This window comes from Tamandua tetradactyla, chromosome X, assembly GCF_023851605.1.
Source record: "Tamandua tetradactyla isolate mTamTet1 chromosome X, mTamTet1.pri, whole genome shotgun sequence".
NCBI classification, from domain to species: Eukaryota; Metazoa; Chordata; class Mammalia; order Pilosa; family Myrmecophagidae; genus Tamandua; species Tamandua tetradactyla.
In genome coordinates, this window is record NC_135353.1 from 65,883,570 (window position 1) to 65,905,925 (window position 22,356).

General features: G+C 38.4%; 1 protein-coding gene and 1 pseudogene across 1 annotated transcript; one reads left to right on the top strand and one right to left on the bottom strand.

The window, feature by feature from the left end:
- Nucleotides 1-7,705: 7,705 nt before the first annotated feature.
- Nucleotides 7,706-10,949, bottom strand: LOC143671862 (uncharacterized). Its single transcript, XM_077146974.1, has 3 exons — nucleotides 10,722-10,949; nucleotides 8,935-10,547; nucleotides 7,706-7,992 (listed from the first exon to the last, which is right to left on the bottom strand). Exons 1-3 carry the CDS (start codon nucleotides 10,947-10,949, stop codon nucleotides 7,980-7,982), a joined length of 1,854 nt encoding a protein of 617 aa, XP_077003089.1. The 3' UTR covers nucleotides 7,706-7,979.
- A 263-nt stretch (nucleotides 10,950-11,212) lies between these two features.
- On the top strand, nucleotides 11,213-18,031 carry LOC143671863 (uricase pseudogene; annotated as a pseudogene).
- Nucleotides 18,032-22,356: the final 4,325 nt, after the last annotated feature.

Consider the following 22,356-nt stretch of genomic DNA (forward strand, 5'->3'; position numbering starts at 1 on the left):
TATAGCATTTACTTAGGTTGTCCTTTCAGTCTAAATAATGTTAACAAAAGGCCCTGAACTTTCTGGCTGAACTTAAGGTTCTAGCCATGAATACCATTTGTTATTATCTAACAATTAAAAAAAACAGGTGCTGAAAATTTAATACACACGTCATAAATAAACAGAGTAGAGGCCCACCTAGTTCATAACACAGGAGGAAAATATTGTGAACTATTGAACATTTTCTAAGATCTTCCCACATTCTCTTTTTCTTTAAATGAAATTTTATTGAGATATATTCACATACCATATAATCGTACAAAGTATATAATCATTGGTTCACAGTTTTATCATATAGTTGTGCATTCATGACCACAATAAATTTTTGAACATGTTCACTACTCTAAAAAAATAAGAAAAAAATAAAAATAAAAAGCAACACTCCAAATACCCCTTACCCCTTATATGCCCATTATGTATTTATTTTGTCCTTTTGGTTTTACTCATCTGTCCATACACTGGATAAAGGAAGCATCAGTCACAAGGTTTTCACAATCATACAGCTACACTGTAAAAACTATATAGTTATACAATTGTGTTCAAGAACAAAGGCCACTGGATTACAGTTCAAAATTTTCAGGTATTTCCTTTGAGCTATTCTACACTAAAAACTGTAAAGGGATATATGTGTAATGCAAAAGAATAAGCTCCCAAATAACCTCTCAACTCTATTTGAAGCCTCTCAGTCACTGAAACTTTATTTTGTTTATTTTCTCTTCCCCCTTTTGGTCAAGAATGCTTTCTCAATCCCACAATGCCAGGTGCAGGCTCATTCCTAGGAGCCATGTCTTGTGTTTCCAGGAAGACTTACACAACTGGGAGTCATGTCCCATGTAGGGGGTTAGGCAAGTGAGCTCACCTGCCAAGTTGGCTTAGAGAGAGAGGCCACATCTGACCAAAAAAAGAGGTTTCCTGGGGTTAACTCTTAGGCATAATTATATGTAGGCTTAGCTTCTCCTCTGCAGAAATAAGTTTTATAAGGTCAAGCTCCGAGATTGAGAGCTCAGCCCTTTAAATTGGTAGTCCCCAATGATTCTGAGACTATCAGGAATTCCCCGGGTGGGGAAGTTTAATATTTATACATTTTCCTCAGTCCCTTAAAGGGGCTTTGAAAATACTCTTTTTTTTTTTTTTTATCCTCTGCCCAAATTATCTGTGATATATTGGGGCATCACACTAGGTTGTCCAAACACGATCTCACTCCCTATTCAAGATTCCATATAATTGTGATGTTTGAATAAACTAACCATATAGGTTAAATTAGTCTGCTGAAGAAAATATAAATTTTGCACCAAATAAATATCTCTTGCTATGGTCTCAAACAGAAGTTGAAGTTTTAGAACACAATCAATATATTTTGCCCTGTATTCTGATTTATTCTACTCCTAACCAGATCTGCTTCATTCATAGCTCTCATTGAAGTTTGATCTCTTTTTAAGCTTTTTAAAGAGTTGCTGTATCAGGTCATGCTGACTTTCATACCTGCAGAACTCGAGCTCTGAGTTTCAGGTGTTACATAGATACCCAATTCCAGGGAATGATCGGGTTATACAAAAAAGCTCACATCTCAGTATTTAGAAATAACCATTACATCTCAGTATAGATATGACTGCTGTAAGAGCTTAGAGTCTAGGAATCTTTAAAATAAGCCTTCCCCTTATAGCCTATTTTCTCAGATTCAGTTCTCAGAGTTTGCACATTATATTTAGTCCCTATTAGTGGGGCATTATGTTTGTCTTTTCATTTCTGGCTTATTTCACTGAACATCCTATCCTCAAGTTCCATTCACCTAGTTGTATGCCTCACAAATTCATTCCTTCTTGCAGCTGCTTGATATTCCATTGTATGTATACATCACAGTTTGCCTTTCTGTTCATTAGTTGATGTACCCTTAGCCCATCTCGAACCACTGCAAATTGTGAATACTGCTGCTGTAAACACCAGTGTGCAAATATCCATTCATGTCCTTGCTAGTTTTCAAATTATTATACCTAATAATTGGGTTGCAGGATCATATGGCAACTCTATATTTAGCTTCCTGTGGAAACAACACTCTGCCCTCCAGTGGGGTTGCATCACTCTACTTCTCTATCAACAGTGAATAGGTTAGAGCACCTCTGTCTCTCCATATTTTCTCCAGCACTTGTGTATTTCTGTTTATATTTTATAAATTTATTCAAACACAATAAATCCAACCTAAGTAAGCAATCAATGGTTCCCAGGATAATCACATAGTTACACATTTACCACCACAATCTGTATGAGGACATTTCTATTTCTTCTGCAAAGAAAGAGGAAGAGAAAAAAAATGAAGAATAAAAAATAAAATAAAATGAAAAGGAGAAACAATGACAACAATACTTCAGTTAGTTGTTTCAACTCCTGGATCTTGATTGAAAATTTAATCTGTTCCTTTGACCTGGCCATATCTTCATTTTTCCTAATATGACTCATGAATTATTGCTGGTGCCTAGGCATCTAATTTCCTGGATTAGTTTATTCTGGAAGTCATTTTCCCTCTTTTACCCAAGGTTTTCTTGTTGGTTGGCTTTGTTTTCTGTACATTCTTTGTCATTCGGTTCAACTTATTCTAGACCTCTAGCATAGCTTCTGTTTAACTAATCAGAATTTTTCAGCTCTTGATTTTCTGTTTCTTGCCCTCCGTATATGAAACTTCTATTTTTCGAAGGCGTCCTCAAACATGACCTACCCCAATCAGATTTTCCCAGACCAGACAGGCCCAGGCCTCATGAGGAGGCTGTAATCAGTATCAAGTTTCCCTGACAGTAATACACAGCAGGTTAGCAGACTTTCATATGGAGCCTCTAGACTCTGTGCTTTTCCTATCCTGCCCAGCATGTGGCACTTGGCCTACAGCTCCCCACCATTGCAAATGATGGGGTGTCTTTAATTATCAGCATACTTTGATCCTGTCAGGGGAGTGATTGAGACAGAGGCTGAGGTAAAAGGGCAATTTTAAGCTGTTTCTATTTTCCAGCACCTGGGGTCTGAATTCTTTGAAGGAGGGCCTCACTTGAAATGGACCCTGCCCTCCTTTTCTTAGGGAAGATACATCCTTTAGGGAATTATGTCCCCCACTTGACTGGTTACTTTGTCTCTCAGACCTATCTTAACTCTGTCCTTGCCTGTGTCCTGCTGACAATTGAAAATGCCTGAGGCTTTCTTTAATGAGGTACTTATATTAGTTTCAAAATAGAAAAAAAAACATAAATCTCTTTTCAGAGCTGTCCCCAGCTTCCAAGGTTCATAAGTCAAGAGCCGGAGATGGTACCCAGGTATATGTACCCCCGTTCTTGAAGCATAGCCGCTTTCCAGTGCTCTGATCTCAGCTGACTCCAAATGCCTCCATCTTTATTCTTTTTATTTTATTTCATTTTATGTTTTTACATACATCAGCCCCACCTCCTCTCTGCCAAGAGAGACCTCACGGTTTCTTTCTTGCTTGCTCTGGGTTTACCTTCAGTTTGTGTCCACCTGTTCAAAGTTGTTATTTAAATCCACATTTGGAGCTTTGCTGAGCTGATTTCCCTTGCTCCCAGTACAGGCTGCTTAAATATAGGCCTTTTAGGAATTAATCACCTACACCTGACTGTTTACTTTGTCTCTGGAACGTACCATAATTCTTCCCTCGCTTGGGGTAGTGCTAAAGCCTGAGAATGCCCATAGCTCTACCTAACAGACTGTTAAAAAGTAAAAACGAAACAAGCAAACAAAAAAAATGGAGAGAAAAAAAAGTCCTTTTCAGAGCAGGCTCAAGCATCCTGGGTTTGCCAATCAAGAGCCAGAGCCAATACTTGGCTCTACATACCTCTTTTTTTGGTGCCTAGCCCTCTTCCAGTATTCTGAGCTCATCCAACTCAAAAGCCTCCATTTTTTTCCCCTTCAGTCTTGCATCCTGTCTGCCAGGAAGAAACTATTCCTTCTACTCTTGCTCCTGGTTTATCTGTCCTGTGCTAGTTTGAAATGATGTATGTACCCTAGAAAAACCATATTTTAATCCTAATCCCATTTTGTGAAGGCAGCCACTTCTAATTCCTATATAGCATTGGATGTTTGCAACTGTAATTAGGTCATCTCCCTGGAGATGTGATTTAATCAATAGTGGTTATTCAGCTGGATTAGGTAGAGGCATGTCTCCACCCATTTGGGTGGGTCTTAATTAGTTTGTGAAGTCCTATAAAAGAGGAAACATTTTGGAGAGTGAGAGATTCAGAGAGAGCAGAGAATACTGCAGCACCATGAAGCAGAGAGTCCACTAGCCAGCGCTTTGGAGATAAGAAAGAAAAATGCCTTCTGGGGAGCTTCATGAAACAGGAAGTGAGGAGAGAAAGCTAGTAGATGACACCGTGCTTGCCACGTGCCCTTCCAGCTGAGAGAGAAACCGTGACTGTGCTCACCATGTGACTTCTCACCTGAAAGAGAGAGACCCTGAACTTCATCAGCCTTCTCGAACCAAGGTATCTTTCCCTGGATGCCTTTGATTGGACTTTTCTATAGACTTGTTTTAATTGGGACATTTTCTCAGCCTTAGAACTATAAACTAGCAACTTACTAAATTGCCCCTTTTAAGAGGCCAGTCTATCCCTGGTATATTGCAGTCCAGCAACTAGCAAACTAGAACATGCCCTTTAGCCTCTATTCAGCAGTCCAGATTTGTTCATTAATTCCACAATTGGAGCTTGGTGGAGTTACCTTCCTTAATCCTAGTAGAGAAAGCTTCTGTTTCCCACTAAGTCTCCCTGCCATGCCAGTGGGGGAGGGGTGCCAGCCTCCACACCTTGGAAGATTTACAGTTCTGCGCTGTGATCTTGGCCATTCCACCTGTTCCAGACTGGTGTATGATGTGTGTCCTGTCATGGAAGCCCAAGCAGTTCTTCCAGACTATTTCTGGCTGTTTACTAGCTGCCCTAGAGGAAAATTAAATTCCACACCTCGCTACACTGCCATCTTGCCCCACTTTCTTTGATATTTCAGTTTTAAACGTCAACACTGATGACAAATTAAACCGCTTGTGGATGATTTAAGTAAATTTCATTTTATCAGATATTTATCAAGCACCTATAATTGAGAAATGGTGCTAAGTACTTAGGATAGATTAAAGAAGACATTTGAATGTTTGAGTAACTCAAAAGCTTTCCTCTATGGGATGAGGGAGACAGACATAAACAAATAATGGCATTTAAGTTAAAATACGGTGTGATACCATAGACTATGAGAAAAGAAGGTAATGCTCACTAGAGATCACCTAGACATCCTTAACTGAAAGTAGAAACCATGTCTTCAATTCTCAAACCCCTGGGACTTCTCTTTTCTAATCCTCTACTCTGGTCAACTACAACTTCACTTTTTTTTCCTTAATCAGCTTCCAGATTTTAGGCCAATTTTGGCTTTTTTCCTAATTAAAAATGTTCAGGTTTTATTATGAAATATTTCAGACCTGTAGTAATACAGAATACCACATTCATGCAACCACCACCCAATTTCATGTTTTAAAATTGACTTGAAGCTCAGTGTGTACTCCGCTCCAATATCTGAAATGTTTAAATCAACTAATGCACCATTAAATAAAATATTACATCACCTTCTGTATTAGTTTAAGCTGCCAGAATGCAATATACCAGAAATGGATGGCTTTTAAAAGGGGAATTTAATAAGTTACAAGTTTACAGTTATAAGGCCATAAATATGTCCTAAGATATCCAGAGAAAGATACCTTGGCTCAAGGAAGGATGATTTGGGAAGGCATATGATGGACATTTGCTGGTCCTTGTTCTTGGTTTCATTGCTTCCAGCTTCTGATGACAGTGGTTTCCTCTCTACGCATCTGTGGACATTCACTTAGCTTCTGTGAGTCGAAACTCTGTGTTTCATGTCTTAGCTCAGCAGCTTAGCATGTGCTGGGGCTAGACATTTCTTCTCTTCATGTTCTGGCTATTTCTGTGAGTCCTTGCTTTTAACAGCCAGGCTATTTTTGTCTCGATCTCCAAATGTCTACATCAGCTCTGTACTCCAAGCATCAGCATCTATGTCAGCTCTGAGCTTTCTCAAAATGTTCCCCCTTCTAAAGTTCTCCATTAAACTAATCAAAACCCACTCTGAATGGATGGAACCCCATTTCCATCTAATCAAAATACCACACCCACAATTGGGCATGTCACCTATCTGTGGAGATAATTTCATCAAAGGTTTTCACCCTAAAACGTTGGATTAGGATTAAAAGAAAAAGCTGTCCCCACAAGATTGGTTCATGATTAAAACATGGCTTTTCAGCTCAAAGAAGTTAAAATGGTCATTATGCAGATATCCCTGAAGATTGAGGAGCATGATCAAATGAGATGGAGGAGGTGTAACTGAAAAATTAGGACTTAGCAAATGATTTATGACAAACGAATCTTATGTGGATGTTTCTTTTGAGTTTGTAGTGTATTGGAATAACCAGAAAGAAATATCTGAAATTGTATAACTGTATCCAGTAGCCTTGATCTCTGACAATGAGTGTATAACTATATAGCTTTTATCGTGTGACTGTGTGATTTTAAAATTGTTGTGACAGACAGTTCCTTTATCCAGTATATGGGTAGAGGAGTAATAAAATAGACATGCATAGGACAAAAAAAACAGGCAGAGATTGAAGTTATGCTGCGACAAGTCAAGAAACTCCAGGAGATCCCAGAAGCTGGTGGAGGCATGGAAGTAGGCAATGGAGGAAGTATGGCCTTGCTGACATTTGATTTTGGACATGTGCCTTCCAAAATTGTGAGAGAATAAATTTATGGTGCTTTAAAATTACCCAGTTTGTGGTAATTAGTAATGACAGCCCTAGGAACTTAATAGGCTAACCCTCTCAAATTGAATTATCCTATTTCCACATGATATAACCACTATCCTAAATAGGGTATTTATCATTCTCCTACATGACTTCCTGCTCGTGTTACATATATATGCAGTGATCATATGCATTTCCTGTAATACATATATATGTATCCATTATCAATAGCGTGTTTTCAATGTGTTTAAGTTTCATATACCTGATATCATAATGTTTGTATCTTTTTGGAACTAGCTTTTCCCGTATTCATTTTTCCATTGCCACCACTCAAATCTTTGCCCCTCTGATTGGTCTTTTTCTGTGTCACAGGCCCCGGGGAATTTTGGTCTTTTCCCAGTCCAGCTCTTACTGTCCAGTTCAGTTTACCTGTAACAGTCTCATATTAGTGAATTAAGGTTGGCCCTTTCATAGGTTAAGCTCAACGTTTCCCCCCCACTGCTCTAAACCAGAGATCCTCAAACTTCAGTGTGCTTCAGAATCACCCAGAGAACTTGTAAAATCATGCTTGCTTGTGGTCTGTCTCCAGAATTTCTGACTCAATATATCTGCACTATGTATCTCTAACCTGTTCCTTGGTGATGCGTATTTTGCTGGTCTATAGCAACCCAGTGGCACCAGCTAGCCTCCATGCAAGCCGGGTCATCCATTAGATTCAATAACATGCAGTAGAGGCAAAAATCTCCATTTCTCTCTTTACAGAAATGTTTATAACTTGATATTTTAATTTGTTTAGGGTTGCAATAAAAGAATTTATCCAGGCTTACCAAATGACTGAAAGTGATTCCTTTCACGATGGTAAAGGGGTCGAAAACAAAATTGAAAGACAGACAGATATGAGTCAGTGATACTTATCTAAAAAAAATTCTGCAGCTTATTCATTTCAAGTGAACTTTTATTTTAACATGAACAAATGCTGTCAAATATATCTGAAAAACACAAGAGTAAGTCAGATGTCAGCAAATATCCCTTTTTGGGTGATGAAATTTGGAACAAAACCAGGGTTGATAAAATTTCCGTAAGCTGCTGAAAACCAGAACATCACAAATCTATGAAGAAAAAATTCATTGTTTCTTTCTCCATGCATGTCTTTCTATGCTTTCCAACTGCAGGATGAAATAAGAGAAAGTTAATCATTGTACATCCCTAACATGCACCAGTGGCTTCCTATATCGAAAAAAATAATCAATCCTATGTCTGTTGTCCCAACAGGAGAAACATTGCCTTTCCCTCTTTTAATCCAGAACCCTGGGTATAATGGTGCTCTAACATCATCCAATGGCTTCAACCACCTGATCACACCCACCTTGCCTCCCTCTTGCCAAATACCAAATTGATAACTTTTTTTCAGAGACCATTCTGGGGTTTAAATAGGTTTTTCCACCTCAAAAGCCTGTGTGCAAAGCCTGTGTGCTTTCTATAAACCATACTCTCTTCAGCTTCCAGATGCTTAGTTTCCATATTTGTAAAATGAGAAAGAAAATAATGAGAGAATGAAAAGGAAAGATGAGACATATTAGAACTTAATTACCAATTCCATAATAAATAATCTCACAATGAGTACTTTTCCTTTCTTTTGGCTGACATATGAAACACAAAAATTTACAACTGAATGAATAGTTAGGTATCAATCATTAAATATGCCCCTACTTGAAATTCTTAACTTTTTACAACGTTGTAAGTAATTACATCCTCAAAGGCACTGTCTCCTAGTTAGTAGCACAGACTATCCCTGCAGTCAAGGCATGAAGCCCAGTCACTTGAGCAGCTTCTTCTGGTGATTACTTTCTCTACAAATATTGGGCTTAGCTACCTGTACTGATCATTTTCTCACCAGAAATAGTCCTGTGGCTAAAGCTCAAGGATGCTGTAGCTGTGAATGAAATATATTTCAGAACATGCTGCCTTCCTTGTTATTTAATATACAAATGCATGAACAGTAAACTGGTTTTTACAATTAACATTAAAATGTGTTTAGTTAGAAAAACTTTAAAAATATTTAGCAGTTCAGTAATGATCAGGTGATACTAAAGGCGATACACACATACCTAGATTCTCTGGAGCTGCCCTCTCCTGGGTCCACATCCTTTTCAGGGCCTTCTGGTTCTTCAGCTTTGTCCTTTTCTTTCTCCTCCTCACTTTTAGCCTCTTGGTCATCTTCATCAGGATTTTCATGTTCATATTTACTTGCTTCTTTAGTGAAGAATAAGACAGCCTTTGGGACCAGAAGTTCACGGAAAAAGTATCCCAATTTAAAATCAGTAGCAGTGTCCATTACTCTACCCTCAGGAGACGCAGAAGGATAGAAGTAGTTAAAAAAGGAATAGCTTGGCACATTTCTACTCGTTGACACAACACTTTTGTTGTTCTCACAGTGACGTGGTTTGATAGCTTTCACGGAGACATTTCCCCCTTCCTTCCAGTAAATCTCACACCCTGTGCTACTGACTATTTCTGGCCCACGGGAGAAGAAGAGATCAGAATCATCTGGATCTGATTGAATTTGGTATGTTTTGGTCAAAACCTCATTGAAAAAGAATTCATTTGCCTCAAAGACAAATTCTAGGGTGAAGCGCAATGGTTCTTCAATTCCTGAATATTTTATTTTCACATCTTTTAAGTGCTCCAGTATCAGTTCATCATTTTCTTGGATCAATTTACCAAGAATAGCTACATTTTTAAAAGCTGTTAACCAAAAATGAGGTATGCCTTTTGTTTGTGCTTTTCCTTCAGGCTCTCTTTCAATTTCCTCCCAAGCTCCTTCCTGAACACCTACTTGGCAGCAACATTCATCTTCAGTGGGCTCATATATTGCATTGATAATATAAGCTCTCTTATCAAACAGAGGTTGGTAGAGTGCAGCATACTTTTTCTCAAGATTATAAAGGTCTTTATAGAATTGGGCTTCCACTTGTGCATACTGGGCCTGAAGTTTTCTGAGAGCTTTGACCCTCTGCTGAACCATTTGAGGCAAGCGCTGAGTATGACCTGTATGTGAACTGGCTATGCCAACAGAGGCTCTAAGAGCATAGGAACCTTGCCTCCACTCGCCAGCATTGGTCCCCTTATAGGTATAGGTCCCTGGATCCTGAAACTCCACAATATCAGCCAATGCCTCACTCTTTAGGTCCTTGGATTCTGCTGTAGGTGCCTCAGCCTCCTGGAATACAGCCCGTTCTTCGGGTTCCTCAGGTTCTGACAGATTCTCCCCATCTTGAGCTTCAGCTCTGTCTCGCTCATTTCCTGACTCTTGAGGTGCAGGTCCCTCTGCAGGGTCCTCTATTTCCCTAAGGGTGCTCCTTAACACCAAGGGAGTTTGATAGTACCAGGCATGGATACGGCCATGATAATAGATACTGCGTAGAAGAGAACGCACCAGATCCCGGAACAGGGACCAAAGCCGTTCCAGAAGGAGGGCCCTTGTGACAACCTCGGTGTCCTCATTTACATCTTCCTCTTGGCTGTCACTGCCCTCCACTTCCTCCTCATTGTCATCTTGCTCCTCTTCATCTACCTCCTGGTCATTCTCCAGATCCTCCTCCTCTTCCTTTTCCTTCTCCTCCTTGTTGTCTTCCTCCTGGTATTCTATTTCTTCATTATTGTCCTCCGAGCCTTCATAATCCTCCTCTTGCGCTCCTCCTCTCTCCTCTTCCTCTTCTTCCTCCTCACCTCACCGTCCTCTTGCTCTTCTCCTCCTCCACCTCACCCTCCTCTTGCTCTCCTCCTCTCTTCCTCTCCTCTCACCTCTCTTCTCCTCCTCTTCTTCTCCTTGCTCTCCTCCTCCTCCTCTTCCTCTTCCTCCTCCTCCGCCTCACCCTCCTGCTGCTAGCGTGACGTCTCTATGCTTCTTGGATAATGAGAGGTCCTTCTCCTGCCCAAACTCTTCTTCCCAAATGGCTTCTGCGATCGCCTGGGAAGCCAGAAGGCCAGCGGCTCGCACGATTCCGGCTGCCCCTTCCCCAAACTGCACGCTACCCTTGCCAGCCCCAGGGTTTCCACCCACCCCGCCACCAGCTCCGTCATGGCAAACAGGATCCGGGTCTCGCTCTTCTGTGGCAGACATGGTAGGTGTGACTCACCAGTCAATCCCTCAACCCAGGCAGCAATTAGACAGGAGAGAGAACATGCTGGCCACTGAAGTGCGGCGTATGAGAAGAGGCCGTTCAGCATCAAGGCTTGACTCGAGGCAGGGGTGCTGGAGTGGGGGTGGGGTGACAGAGGAGACGAGCATAGAAAGGACAACGGTCTGCGAGTGTTCCTCGGAAGCCCCAAGATAGGAAAGACTGGCCTCCGGGAAGAGAAGAACCCACCAACGTTGCTCTGGAGATGGCGGTAGACCAGGTAGGAAGGATTCTGACGGGAGGGTGATAGGGGCGGGGTCAGGAAGAGTCAACAGTGGGCCCCACGTCTTCGTCACCTTCTCTCAGCTCATTTGCTGAGAAGTTAAGATTGACATTCCCTTAGTCCAATGAATGACCACGGTCCTGAGCTTAGGAGTTCCTGGTTTGCTTCCATTTACTTTGAGCCCACGCGATGTTTTAGGCCCACGCGAGTTTTGTCTCCATAATTTTACCGTTGTCAGCCAATCGAAAGTCTTCCTATATGGCAGCATCCTAGGGTATGGGAAATGTGATTTGCTTCCCGGTTTCCACCTGAATATGGCTTATGCTTGTGGAGAGTCGTACAGATTTATCTAGTGCATGTCTCGGTGTCTAAAAAAATCTTCCCCTGGGACAGAGAAAAGAACTTAGACTTTTTAACTTTATTAAAGTTACCCAGTAGAGAGTATATATAGGTGAAATAGATGCAGTCAAAATGGAAGATTGAAGAAGTGTTAAATACAGGAGCTGAATGGGTGTTTAATAAATTCTGCCAACTTCTATTCACGCCTTCAATGAATTAACAAAGAAGAATTTTTTTAAAGGTGAGTACAGGAAACATTAAAAGGACATGATTCCTAGGATGCTTTCCCAATCAGCTGTCTAAAACTTTTGTGCATTCAACCATTTAGCCAAGATAACATAATTCTTACAATCAGGGAGTCATAAATTATTTTTTACTTATCTGAGAAAAAGTTATGTAAGTCTGAAAATAATTTTTGAAATTAAAAAGCACAGAAAATTACTTAAAATATCATATTTAAGAAAAATGAAAATCATCCTTGTATCACTCCAGAAAAATTTCAAAGGTTTTAATTTTGCACCCAGCCCCACCTCAAGAAAGGAGCATGGTGTTCTTGCAAACCATTGGTTTAAAGTTTGAAGAGAGTGTAGAAAACCTCTAATCCAAACTCTTCATGGGGTTGACAAAATTACCAGAGAAGTCCAATCTAAGATGTACATTTCGTGTCAACACTCGTTCCTTGATATGGCCTTGGTCAATTATCATTTCTGGGTCTCAATCTGTCATGTAAGGGTAATTTATACCTTAGCTGCTTCACAAGTTTTCTCTAAGAATCCAATAAGATAATAGGTGTGAAAGCCCTTCTCATACTGTTTAGTGGTATACAGGTATAGAGTTTTATCATTTCAATAATAACTTTGCCCCCATTCTTGAATTATTGAGCAGAAGTTATTGATTAGTATCTCAGGCCTTCATAGTGAACCCTCTAATTTGGTTTTGAGGAATAAATTTTTTTTCAGGGATGTAGGGTTTAAACATTTCTTTCCAGGCTGATTATGTTAGAGTGCATGCCCTGCATTTAGTAATGTTTAGAGATAGGGCAATGGGATTAAATGGGATTGTATTTCGGATATTAAACATTTGCTGAAGCAAGTTTTGCTACTTTGCCATTTGCGCTTCAAATTGCTTAATGCTTCTAAATTAAAAGGTTTTCATTTTTTATGTTGCCAACATCTAGAAACATTTTCAATGTTGACCTTTCCTTTCTTTTCCTTCTAACCTTACATACTAGTATCCAAAGAGAAGACACATTTTATTCTATATGTTTTTCTTGTTTGAAGGTTGTATGAAATTGTATTTCCAACTCTTATTTTCAACCCCTTAAGCCACCTGGAGTAAATGCTTGTACATGGTGTGAGATAAAAATATCAGTTGTTTTCATTTTAAAAGCTAACATGCAGCACCATTTGTTGAGCAACCCTTCCCCTCTCTTCTAATATTGTGTCATGCACTCTTTATCTTAACACTTCCACAGGTAGAAGTTCCCTTAATATTGAGTCCAAGCCCATTTTTTCTTAATAAACTTTATTTCTAGAATTGTTTTAGGTTTACAAAATTTTTGCATAGGGAAAGTACAGAATTCCCGTATACTCCTACACAAACACAGACTTTCCCCTTGCATTAGCATGTACATTTGTTACATTTGATGAACCAAAGTTGCTTCACTATAATTAAAGTTTTAGTTACATTAGACTAGCTGTTTCTATTATACAGTTAGTAGGATTTGCCAAATGCAAGCTGTTATGTATATATCTTTACAGCATCATACAGAATGCATTCAGTGTCCTTAAAGTGCCCTGCTCCACCTATTCATCCCCTACCCCACAAGAACCCTTGGAAAACACTGATCTTTTAATAGTCTCAATAGTTTCACCTTTTCCAGAATTTCATATAGTCGGAGTCATACAATTGATAGTCTTTTTTAAAACTGGCTATTTCAGTTTGCAGTTTAGATTTAACTTTCCTCCCTGTCTTTTGGTGGCTTAATAGCTCATTTCTTTTCATCACTAAATAATATCCATTATGTGGATGTGCGCAGTTTGTCCACTCAGCTATTGAAGGGTATTGGTTGCTTCTATTGGAATAGTTATAAATAAAATTGCTATTAACATTCATATGCAGGTTTTTGGGTGGACATAAGTTTTCAGATGCTTTGGGTAAATACCTAGGAACACAATTATTGGATCATGTGGTAAGCCTTAAGTTCAGCTTTGAAAGAAACTTACAAATGGCATTCCCATCGGCAATGAATGTGTTCTTCTTGCTCCATGTTTTAGTTTGCTAATGCTGCTGGAATGCAGTACACCAGAAATGGGTTGCTTTTATAAAGGGGATTTATTAAATTACGAGTTTACAGTTCTAAGTCCATAACAATGTCAACTAAGGCATCCAGAGAGGATACCTTGACTCAGGGGTGGCTGATGCTGTCTAGAACACGTCTGTCAGCTGGGAAGGCACATGGTGGCGTCTTCTGGTCCTTTGGCTTCTTGTTTCAAACACTTTCCCCAAGGGCATTTTCTTTCTACATCTCCAAACATCTCTGTTTATGGCGGCTCAGAGCTTTTTCCAAAATTATTCCCTCTTTAAAGGACTCCAGTAATTGGATTAAGATGCACTTGAATGGGTGAAAATACTCCTGGAACCCAACTAATCAAAACGTTCAATTCACAAGTGGGTGGGTCACATTTCCCTGGAAACAACTAAATCCAAAAGATCTTACCCAAACACTAAGTCTGCCCCACAAGATTGGACTAAGAGAAAGGATATGGCTTTTCTGAGGCACACAACTGTCTCAAAGCAGAAAACTTCACATCCTTGCCAGCACTTGGTGCTCTCATTATTTTGGATTTCAGCCATTCTAGTTGTTGTGTACTGATCTCCCATTATTATTTTAATTTGAAATAACCTAGTAATATGTAATGATGCGCAAGTTTTCATATGCTTCACTGCCATTTGTATATCTTCTGTGATGAAGTATACAGCTCTTTTGCCCATTTTAATTTGGATTGTTTCTTCTCATTGTTGAATTCTAAGTATTCTTTTAATACTTTGGATGCAATTTCTTTATAAGATATGGGTGCTGCAAATATCTTCTCCCAGTCTGGAACTTGTCGTTTCATTTTCTTAACAGTGCTTTTCTCAGAGAAGAAGCTTGACATTTTAATGAAGTGAAACATCAATATTACGCATTCATGAATCATTCTCTCGGGTGGCATCTGAGATGCAATTGCCGAATCCAAAGTTACTTAGATTTTCTCATATGCTATCTTCTAGAAGTTTTATAATATTCATTTAACATTTAAAATACATTATAGTAATATATATATACAGATCTGTTTTTTTTTTTTCATTTTAACCATGCTCAAATGCAAAATTCATGGTATTAATTACATTCACAATATTGTGCATCAGAGCATCCATTACTCAACTTTTCTGTCACCTCAAAATCCCTGTACCTATTAAAAATAGCTCCCCTCCCTTCCTCCCCTTCTCCTCCTGGCTCCTGGTAACTTGGAACCAACTATCAGTCTCTATGAATTTTTAATATTTCATATAAATGAGATAATACATTTGTCTTTTTGTGTCTGGTTTATTTCACTCAACAGGATGTCTTCAAGATTCATCAATGTAGTAGTATGTGTGATGGTTTGAAGCTGTATGTACCCTAGAAAAGATCATGTTTTTAAAGCTAATCAATTCCTGTAGGTGTGGACCCATTTTGAGTAGGATCTTAACTTGTTGACGTGTGACCCACATCATTCAGGGTGGGTCTTAATTCTTTAACTGAATCCTTTACAAGGTACAAAGGACAGAGAGAAGAAACAGAAAATATCCCCAGAGAACCTCACAATAAAAGCCAGAGAAACTTAGAGAGAACACACAGGAAACAGAGGAATCCACTGAAGCTGGAAGCAATGAGACCTGGAAGAGAAGGGAGAGACAGCAGGCATTGCCATATGCCTGGTTATGTGACAGAGAAGCTGAGGATTGCCAGTAGCTGGTTCAGGAGAAAGCATTGCCTGTTGCTGCTTTGATTTCTTCATTTTCATGGGCTGAGAATCGTAAGTTCCTAAATTAATAAATCTCCATTTTAAAAGCCAACACATTTCTGGAATATTGCATTTAGTTAATTTTAGCAAACTTAAACTGAATGCATCAACAATTAGTTCCTTCTTATGGCTGAATAGTATTCCATTGTATGTCTATACTATATTTTGTTTACCCATTCATTGGTTGATGGACACTAGGGTTTCTTCCACCTTTTGGTTATTGTGAATAATGTTGGTAAAAACATTGGTATACAAATATCTGTTCAAATCCATGCTCTCAATTCTTTGTGGTATATACCAAGAAGTGGGATTGCTGGGTCATATGGTAATTTGATGTTCAACTTTCTGAAAAACCAACAAACTTATTTCCACACTGGTTGCATCAATTTAAAATGCCACCACGAACAAACAGATTTTCCCATTTCTCCACATCCTTGCCAGCAATACTCATTCTCAGTTTTAAAAAGAAAATAGTAGCCACAATAATATACCAAAACACTCTTTTCCCAATTAACGCACTTGGGACCCTGGTCAAAAATTAGTTGGCTGTATATGTATGGGTGTATTTCTGAGGTCTCAATTGTAGTCCATTAATCTATATGTCTATCATTATGTCAGTACCATAATGTGATTATTGTGGTTTTGTTATAATTAATTATTTTATTAGAGAAGTTGCAGGCTTACAGAAAAATCATGCAGAATGTATAGTGTTCCCGATACCCCCTCACATGTTCAATTTTCCTTAACATTAACGATTTGCATTAGAATGGAACTTTTGTTACAATTGTCGATAAATGGTTTATAATTATACTATTGACTGAAGTCCATAGTCTCTTAGAATTTACTGTTTATTTTGTACAGCTCTATGGTTTTTAAAAATATTCTAATAACAAACATACAACTCAAAATTTCACATTTTAAGCACCTTTAAATATACAATTTAGTGGTACTAATTAAATTCACGAGGTTATGCTACCATCAATAAGATCTATTACCAAAAAATTCCCATCACCCCCAAAAGAAGTCTACACCCACCAAGTTTCACTCCTCACTCTCTGTCCCCATCCTGGCCTCTGATAAACTGTACTTTAGTTTCCAAATCTATGAATTTGCGTATTCTAATTTCTTTCCTATAAATGAGATCACAGAATATTTGTCCTATTGTGTCTTCCAGATTCCTCCATGTTGTAAAATGTATCATCATTGCATTCCTTTTATGGCTGAATAAAATTCCATTGTATGTATATACCACATTTTATTAATCTGTTCATCTATTGACGGACACTATGTTTGCTTTCCTCTTTTGGAAATTGAGAATAATTCCACCTTGAACCACACTGTGCATATATCTGTTCAAATACCTGCATTCAGTTCTTTGGGGCATATACTAGAAATGGGTTTTCCCAGTCCTATGATAATTGTATATCCAAAGTTCTGAGAAACCCAAATGGTTTTCCACATTGGATACAATTTTTCATTCACCACAATGAAAGAGTGTCCCTATTTCCACATCCTCTCCAATATTTCTTGTTTTTATTTTTAATGATAGCCATTCTAGTGGGTGTAATGTGGTACCTCCTTCTGTTTTTCATTTGCATTTCCTTAATAGCTAGTGATGTTGTACATCTTTTCAAGAGCTTGTTGTTGAGAAATGACATAGCTGACACAGATGTAGATGCTTGTAAAACAATTGCTTCAGAGCTGACAGAGACATGGGCAGAGTCCAGTAGAAGTTTCCATGTGCCTTCCCATGAGATGTTAAACAAGCGAGAACTTGGAGAGAGCCAAGAGAAGCCAAGAGATGAAAGGCAGCTGCAGAGAGGCAAATTGGTGAACCCCACAGGAACAGAGGCTGAAAGAAATGGATCCAGGGAGGGACCAGCAGATGCCAGCCATGTGCCTTTCCAGCTGACCAGGTGTTCTGGCATCAGCCTTTCTTGAGTGAAAGACATCCAGTCACTCATTCTGAAATCAAATAAGATCTTGAGAATGACTCAGTCTGGATTTGAAGGATTAATTAAGGATAAGTTCACATCTTCCCTAGGTGAAGGACCAGTGCTTTTTACTCAAGTGTACTGCAAATGGTACACTGCGCAGTACACCAAGGCAGAGACATGGACTTTGAGGCTCCTGGGACATTATTCAGGATATTGTCCTGGAGTAGCTCACTGCACCATATGACAAAGGGGAATACCCCATGTCCAGAAGACCCTCTATGACATCCAGGTGCTCTCACTGAGCCGGGTTTCTAAATAGAAGGTATGGAAATCAGTTTACCAAGCATTCATTACTTTAACATAAACATGTCCAAAATGAGACTGATAAACTAGCAAAAGGTCTTGCTACCTTTAGACAATCCTCATATAGTAAAATCACTGGCAGAGTCGAGAGGAAGCTGTCTTCAAGGCTGTGACATTGTCCTGAATAGGAGTCTACTCTTGGCTGAGGAATCCCTTACAGCCACTTCTGTTTAAGACTACATCATGTACCCAAGCCAATTTTCAAAATAATAGATTGATTTATAGTGTTCATTTTCCTCCTGCATAAAATAATCTATTTCTTCCACACTTAGCTCAGGAAGGCGTTTTGTAGTTTAATAATTCTAAAGTTCATTTTGAGTGTGTCTGTTTGGAAACTACTGAGCAGTATCAGAACAATCATAAATCAATCTCTTTTGATTGTCTTGTGTCTTATCTTAGAGAAATGTTAAAGAATCAGTTCATTAAGAAAGTGAGCATGACTCAATGAGGGTGACACCAATTAATTTGTACATAGCTTTAAGAAGCAAATATTCCTTGTTTTCATCTTAAATGATCCTAAAACTTTGCCTCTTGGTAATGCAGAAATGTAATGAAAACGTCATATTGAAATATATCAACATTATCATTTCAATTAGACTGATATTTGAATTTCTAAGAGTGTTCTAGCATACCATTGGAGGGTTATTTCTGTGTTTTAGTACTTTTGTGATCTTAATATATTAATTTATGATTTTACAACCATAGAGAATATTTAGTACATGTTGGAGAATTGGAAAAAATGTAAATTGTTTTTCTTTGAATACTGCATTATTTTTACAGAAAGGGTCACATTTTATAAATGCTAAGTCAATGTATAGATAGATGGACACACATATATGATGGACAATATATATGAAAATATTAAGGATGATTAATGAATGGTGGGATTATGAGTGATTTTAATTTTTGTCATGTGCTCTCTGAATCTTTCAAATATGAACACTTACTGCTTTATAATCATAGAAATATATTATGATGATTTAAAGATGCATACAGATTTGAAGCATGAGAATATCAGTTGACTAACTCTACCATTACATACATCATAAAGCTTCATAAGTCATCATTTTAGAAACCCATGCTGAAAATTTGTCCAAATAAACATTCTAGATAAACTTCCTAAAGAATGTTACATTCTATAAATGCTTACATATGAACACTTAGCATTATTTGATATTTCTTCTGTTTCATTTACTCTTTTAAAAAATTTTTATTGTATGGTATAACATATATAAAAATAAAGAAATAAAAAAGCAATAGTTTTCAAGCACTCTTCAGCAAGTAGTCACAAGATAGATCTTAGAGTTTGTCACGTGCTACCATACCATACTCTCTGATTTTTCCTGCTAGCTCCTACAGAATATAGGAGGCTAGAAGACTTAAATAATTTTTTATCACCACAATCAATTTTTTTTCTTTTTCTTGTGAAAAATAGCATATATACATGAAAGCAATACATTTCAAAGCATGTCACCACAATTACTTGTAGAACATATTTCAGAGTTTGACATGGGTTACAATTCCACAATTTTAAGTTTTTACTTTTAACTGCTCTAAGATACTGGAGACTAAAAGATATATCAATTTAATGATTCAGCAATCATATTCATTTGTTAAATCCTATCTTCTCCGTATAACTCCACCATCACCGTTGATCTTTCTATCCTTCTCTTTAGGGGTGTTTGGGCTATGAGCATTCTAACTTTTCATGTTGGAAGGGGCTGTCAATAATACAGGGTAGGGAGATGGAACTAGCTGATGCTCTGGAGAGGCTGAGCCCTTTAGGATTCAGGACTCATCTGGTCCGGGGACCCATCTGGAGGTTGTAGGTTTCTGGAAAGTTTCACTAGTGCATGGAACCCTTATGGAAGCTTATATATTTCCTTAGATGTTCTTTAGGATTGGGTGGAATGGTCCTGGTTGGGGTTTGGAGGTTATGATAGGTAGCAACGTCTAACTGAAGCTTGCATAAGATCAACCTCCACAGTAGCCTCTCAACTATTTGAACTCTCTCTGCCACTGATAATTTATTAGGTCCGCTTCTTGACCCCCTTTTGTTCAGGATAGAATTGTTGGTCCCGTAGGACCAGTGCCAGATTCATCCCTGGGAGTCATCTCCCATATTACCAGGGAGACTCACCCTGGATGTCATGTCCCATGTAGTGGGGAGGCCAATGATTTCTTGTAAGTTGAGCTTAGAGAGAGTGAGGCCGCATATGAGCAACAAAGAGGTCCTCCAGAAGTAACTCTTAGGGATACCTATATTTAGGCTAAGTTTCTCTGCTACCTACAAAAGTTTCACAACAATAAACCTCAAGATCTAGGGCATGGCCTATTGGTTTGGGTGTTCATAAAGTTTGACATAGTATCAGGGGATTTCCTGATGGTAAAGTTTAATAGTTCCACATTTTTTCTCCCATCACTCAAGGAACTTTGCCAGTTTTTGATTATCTGCTAAATATACTCTAGGATGTATCCGGGTATTACATTAAGCTATACAGGATTAATGGACCTCTTTCTTATTCTGAGCTCCCTGTGTCAATTGTTCAAATGAGCTATACAGATATGTTGAGTTGGTTTATGTGCTACAAAAAATTTTGTTCCAGACCAAATAAATCTTTCTTCCTTTGCTCTCAAAGAGTGTTTGTAATTCTAAAATAGACATTGTTTTCTTACTCCTGTGTTCTGAATTACCTTAATCCCAACCTGATCAGCTTATTCTTATCTGTAAATATCAGGTTATTTATATATATATAAAACAGCCTCCTGTAATCCAGAAATAATAATTACCACTCCGGACTACATGTGTGTGCTATGAAAGCTTACAATCTAGGCCCCTTTTCTTGTAAGCATTTTCTAAAGGGGCCCATACCATTGTTGTTCTTTTGTTTCTTGCTTATTTTGACTCATCAAATATCCCACGTTTTCATTCACATCGTTGCTTGCCTCATGATTTCGTTCCTTTTTTGTAGTGGTGGAACATTCGTTCATAAGTATACACCATCATGTGACAATCTACTTCTCTGTCAGTGCATCCTTCAGCCACCTGCATTCATCAGGGATCATGTATAGTGCCCAAAGTCCACAGTCCAGCAACACTCTCAATTATACATAATTTCATTGTTCCCAAGAGACAGAAAACCAATAAACACACCCTCACCAAATAGGAAATCTAAACCTCCTCTTGACTCTTGCCGCCCCCATTATTATCTCTGCTGTTTCTGTGGTACTGCTGATGTTCTTCTTTTAAACAGGGCCCATAGCATGCAATAGCAGTTTTCCCCCTGTACCCTGGACTTAAACACTCTTTGTGCATGAGTCATACCTTTGAAGTAGTTCTTGCAAGAACTAATTTCTATTTCTAGTGTTAATCACTGGGACACGTAGGTCTATACAACCTTTTCAATCTTATTCATCTTCAATATGGTAATATTACTTATAGACTCAGTAGAGAACCACCTTCATTTCTATCTATTCCCTTACATTGAAGTTCAACCTCATTAGCTAACCTTTCACCCATTTTCCTTCTATGTATCTCTAAGTCCCCTATATTCTGTATTATAAGCCTCTGATTTTACTTTTACCATGGTCATAAAAGTGGTATCATATAGTATCTATCCTTTTGTGTCTGGCTTATTTTACTCAGCACTATGTCTAAAGGCTCATGCATCTTGTCATGTGCTTCAGGATGTCATTTCATTTTACTGCTGCATAAGTGTCCATCGTATGCATATAACACATTTTGTTCATCCATTCATCTGTTGATGGGCATTTGGTTTGTTTCATCTTTTGGTGATTGTGATAATGCGGCTATGTGCAATTGGTTTCAAAAATCTGTTTCTGTCATTGCTTTCCACTCTTCGGGTATATACCAAGTAGTACTATTGCTGGGTCATAGGGCAAGTTGAAATTTAGTTTCCTAAGGAACCACCACACAGTCTTCCTTAGTGGCTGCACCATTATATATTCCCACCAACAGTGGATAAGTGTCCCAATTTTTCCACATCCTCTCCAAATCTACAGTTTCTGTTTGTTTAATAGCAGCCATTGTTATAGGTTTGAGGTGGTATCTCATTGTAGTCTTGATCTGCATTTCCTTATAACCAATGAAAATGAACATCTCTTCATGTGCTTTTGAGCCATCTGTATTTGCTGTTCAGAAATGCCTATTCATATCTTTAGCCCATTTTATAATTGGGCTGTTGTTTTTGTTGTTGAGTTGTATGATTTCTTTGTATATACAAGAAATCAAACCTTTGTCTGATATGTGATTTCATATCTTTTCTTCCATTGAGTTGGCTGCTCATTACTTTTATAACAAGTATTTTGAGGTGTGCAAGCACTTGATTATGAAGAGTTCCATTCATCTATTTTTTTTTCTTTTGTCGTTTGTGCTTTGGGTGTACGTTTAGGAAGCTACTCTGTTATAGGTCTTGAA

Excerpts from the sequence above, each read along its gene's own strand:
- LOC143671862 (XM_077146974.1), bottom strand. The coding sequence starts at position 10,949 with ATGTCTGCCACAGAAGAGCGAGACCCGGATCCTGTTTGCCATGACGGA. Across the intron at positions 10,548-10,721 it reads TATCCAAGAAGCATAGAGAC|GAAGAAGAGGAAGAGGAGAG; the intron begins GTCACGCTAGCA and ends TGAGGTGAGGAG.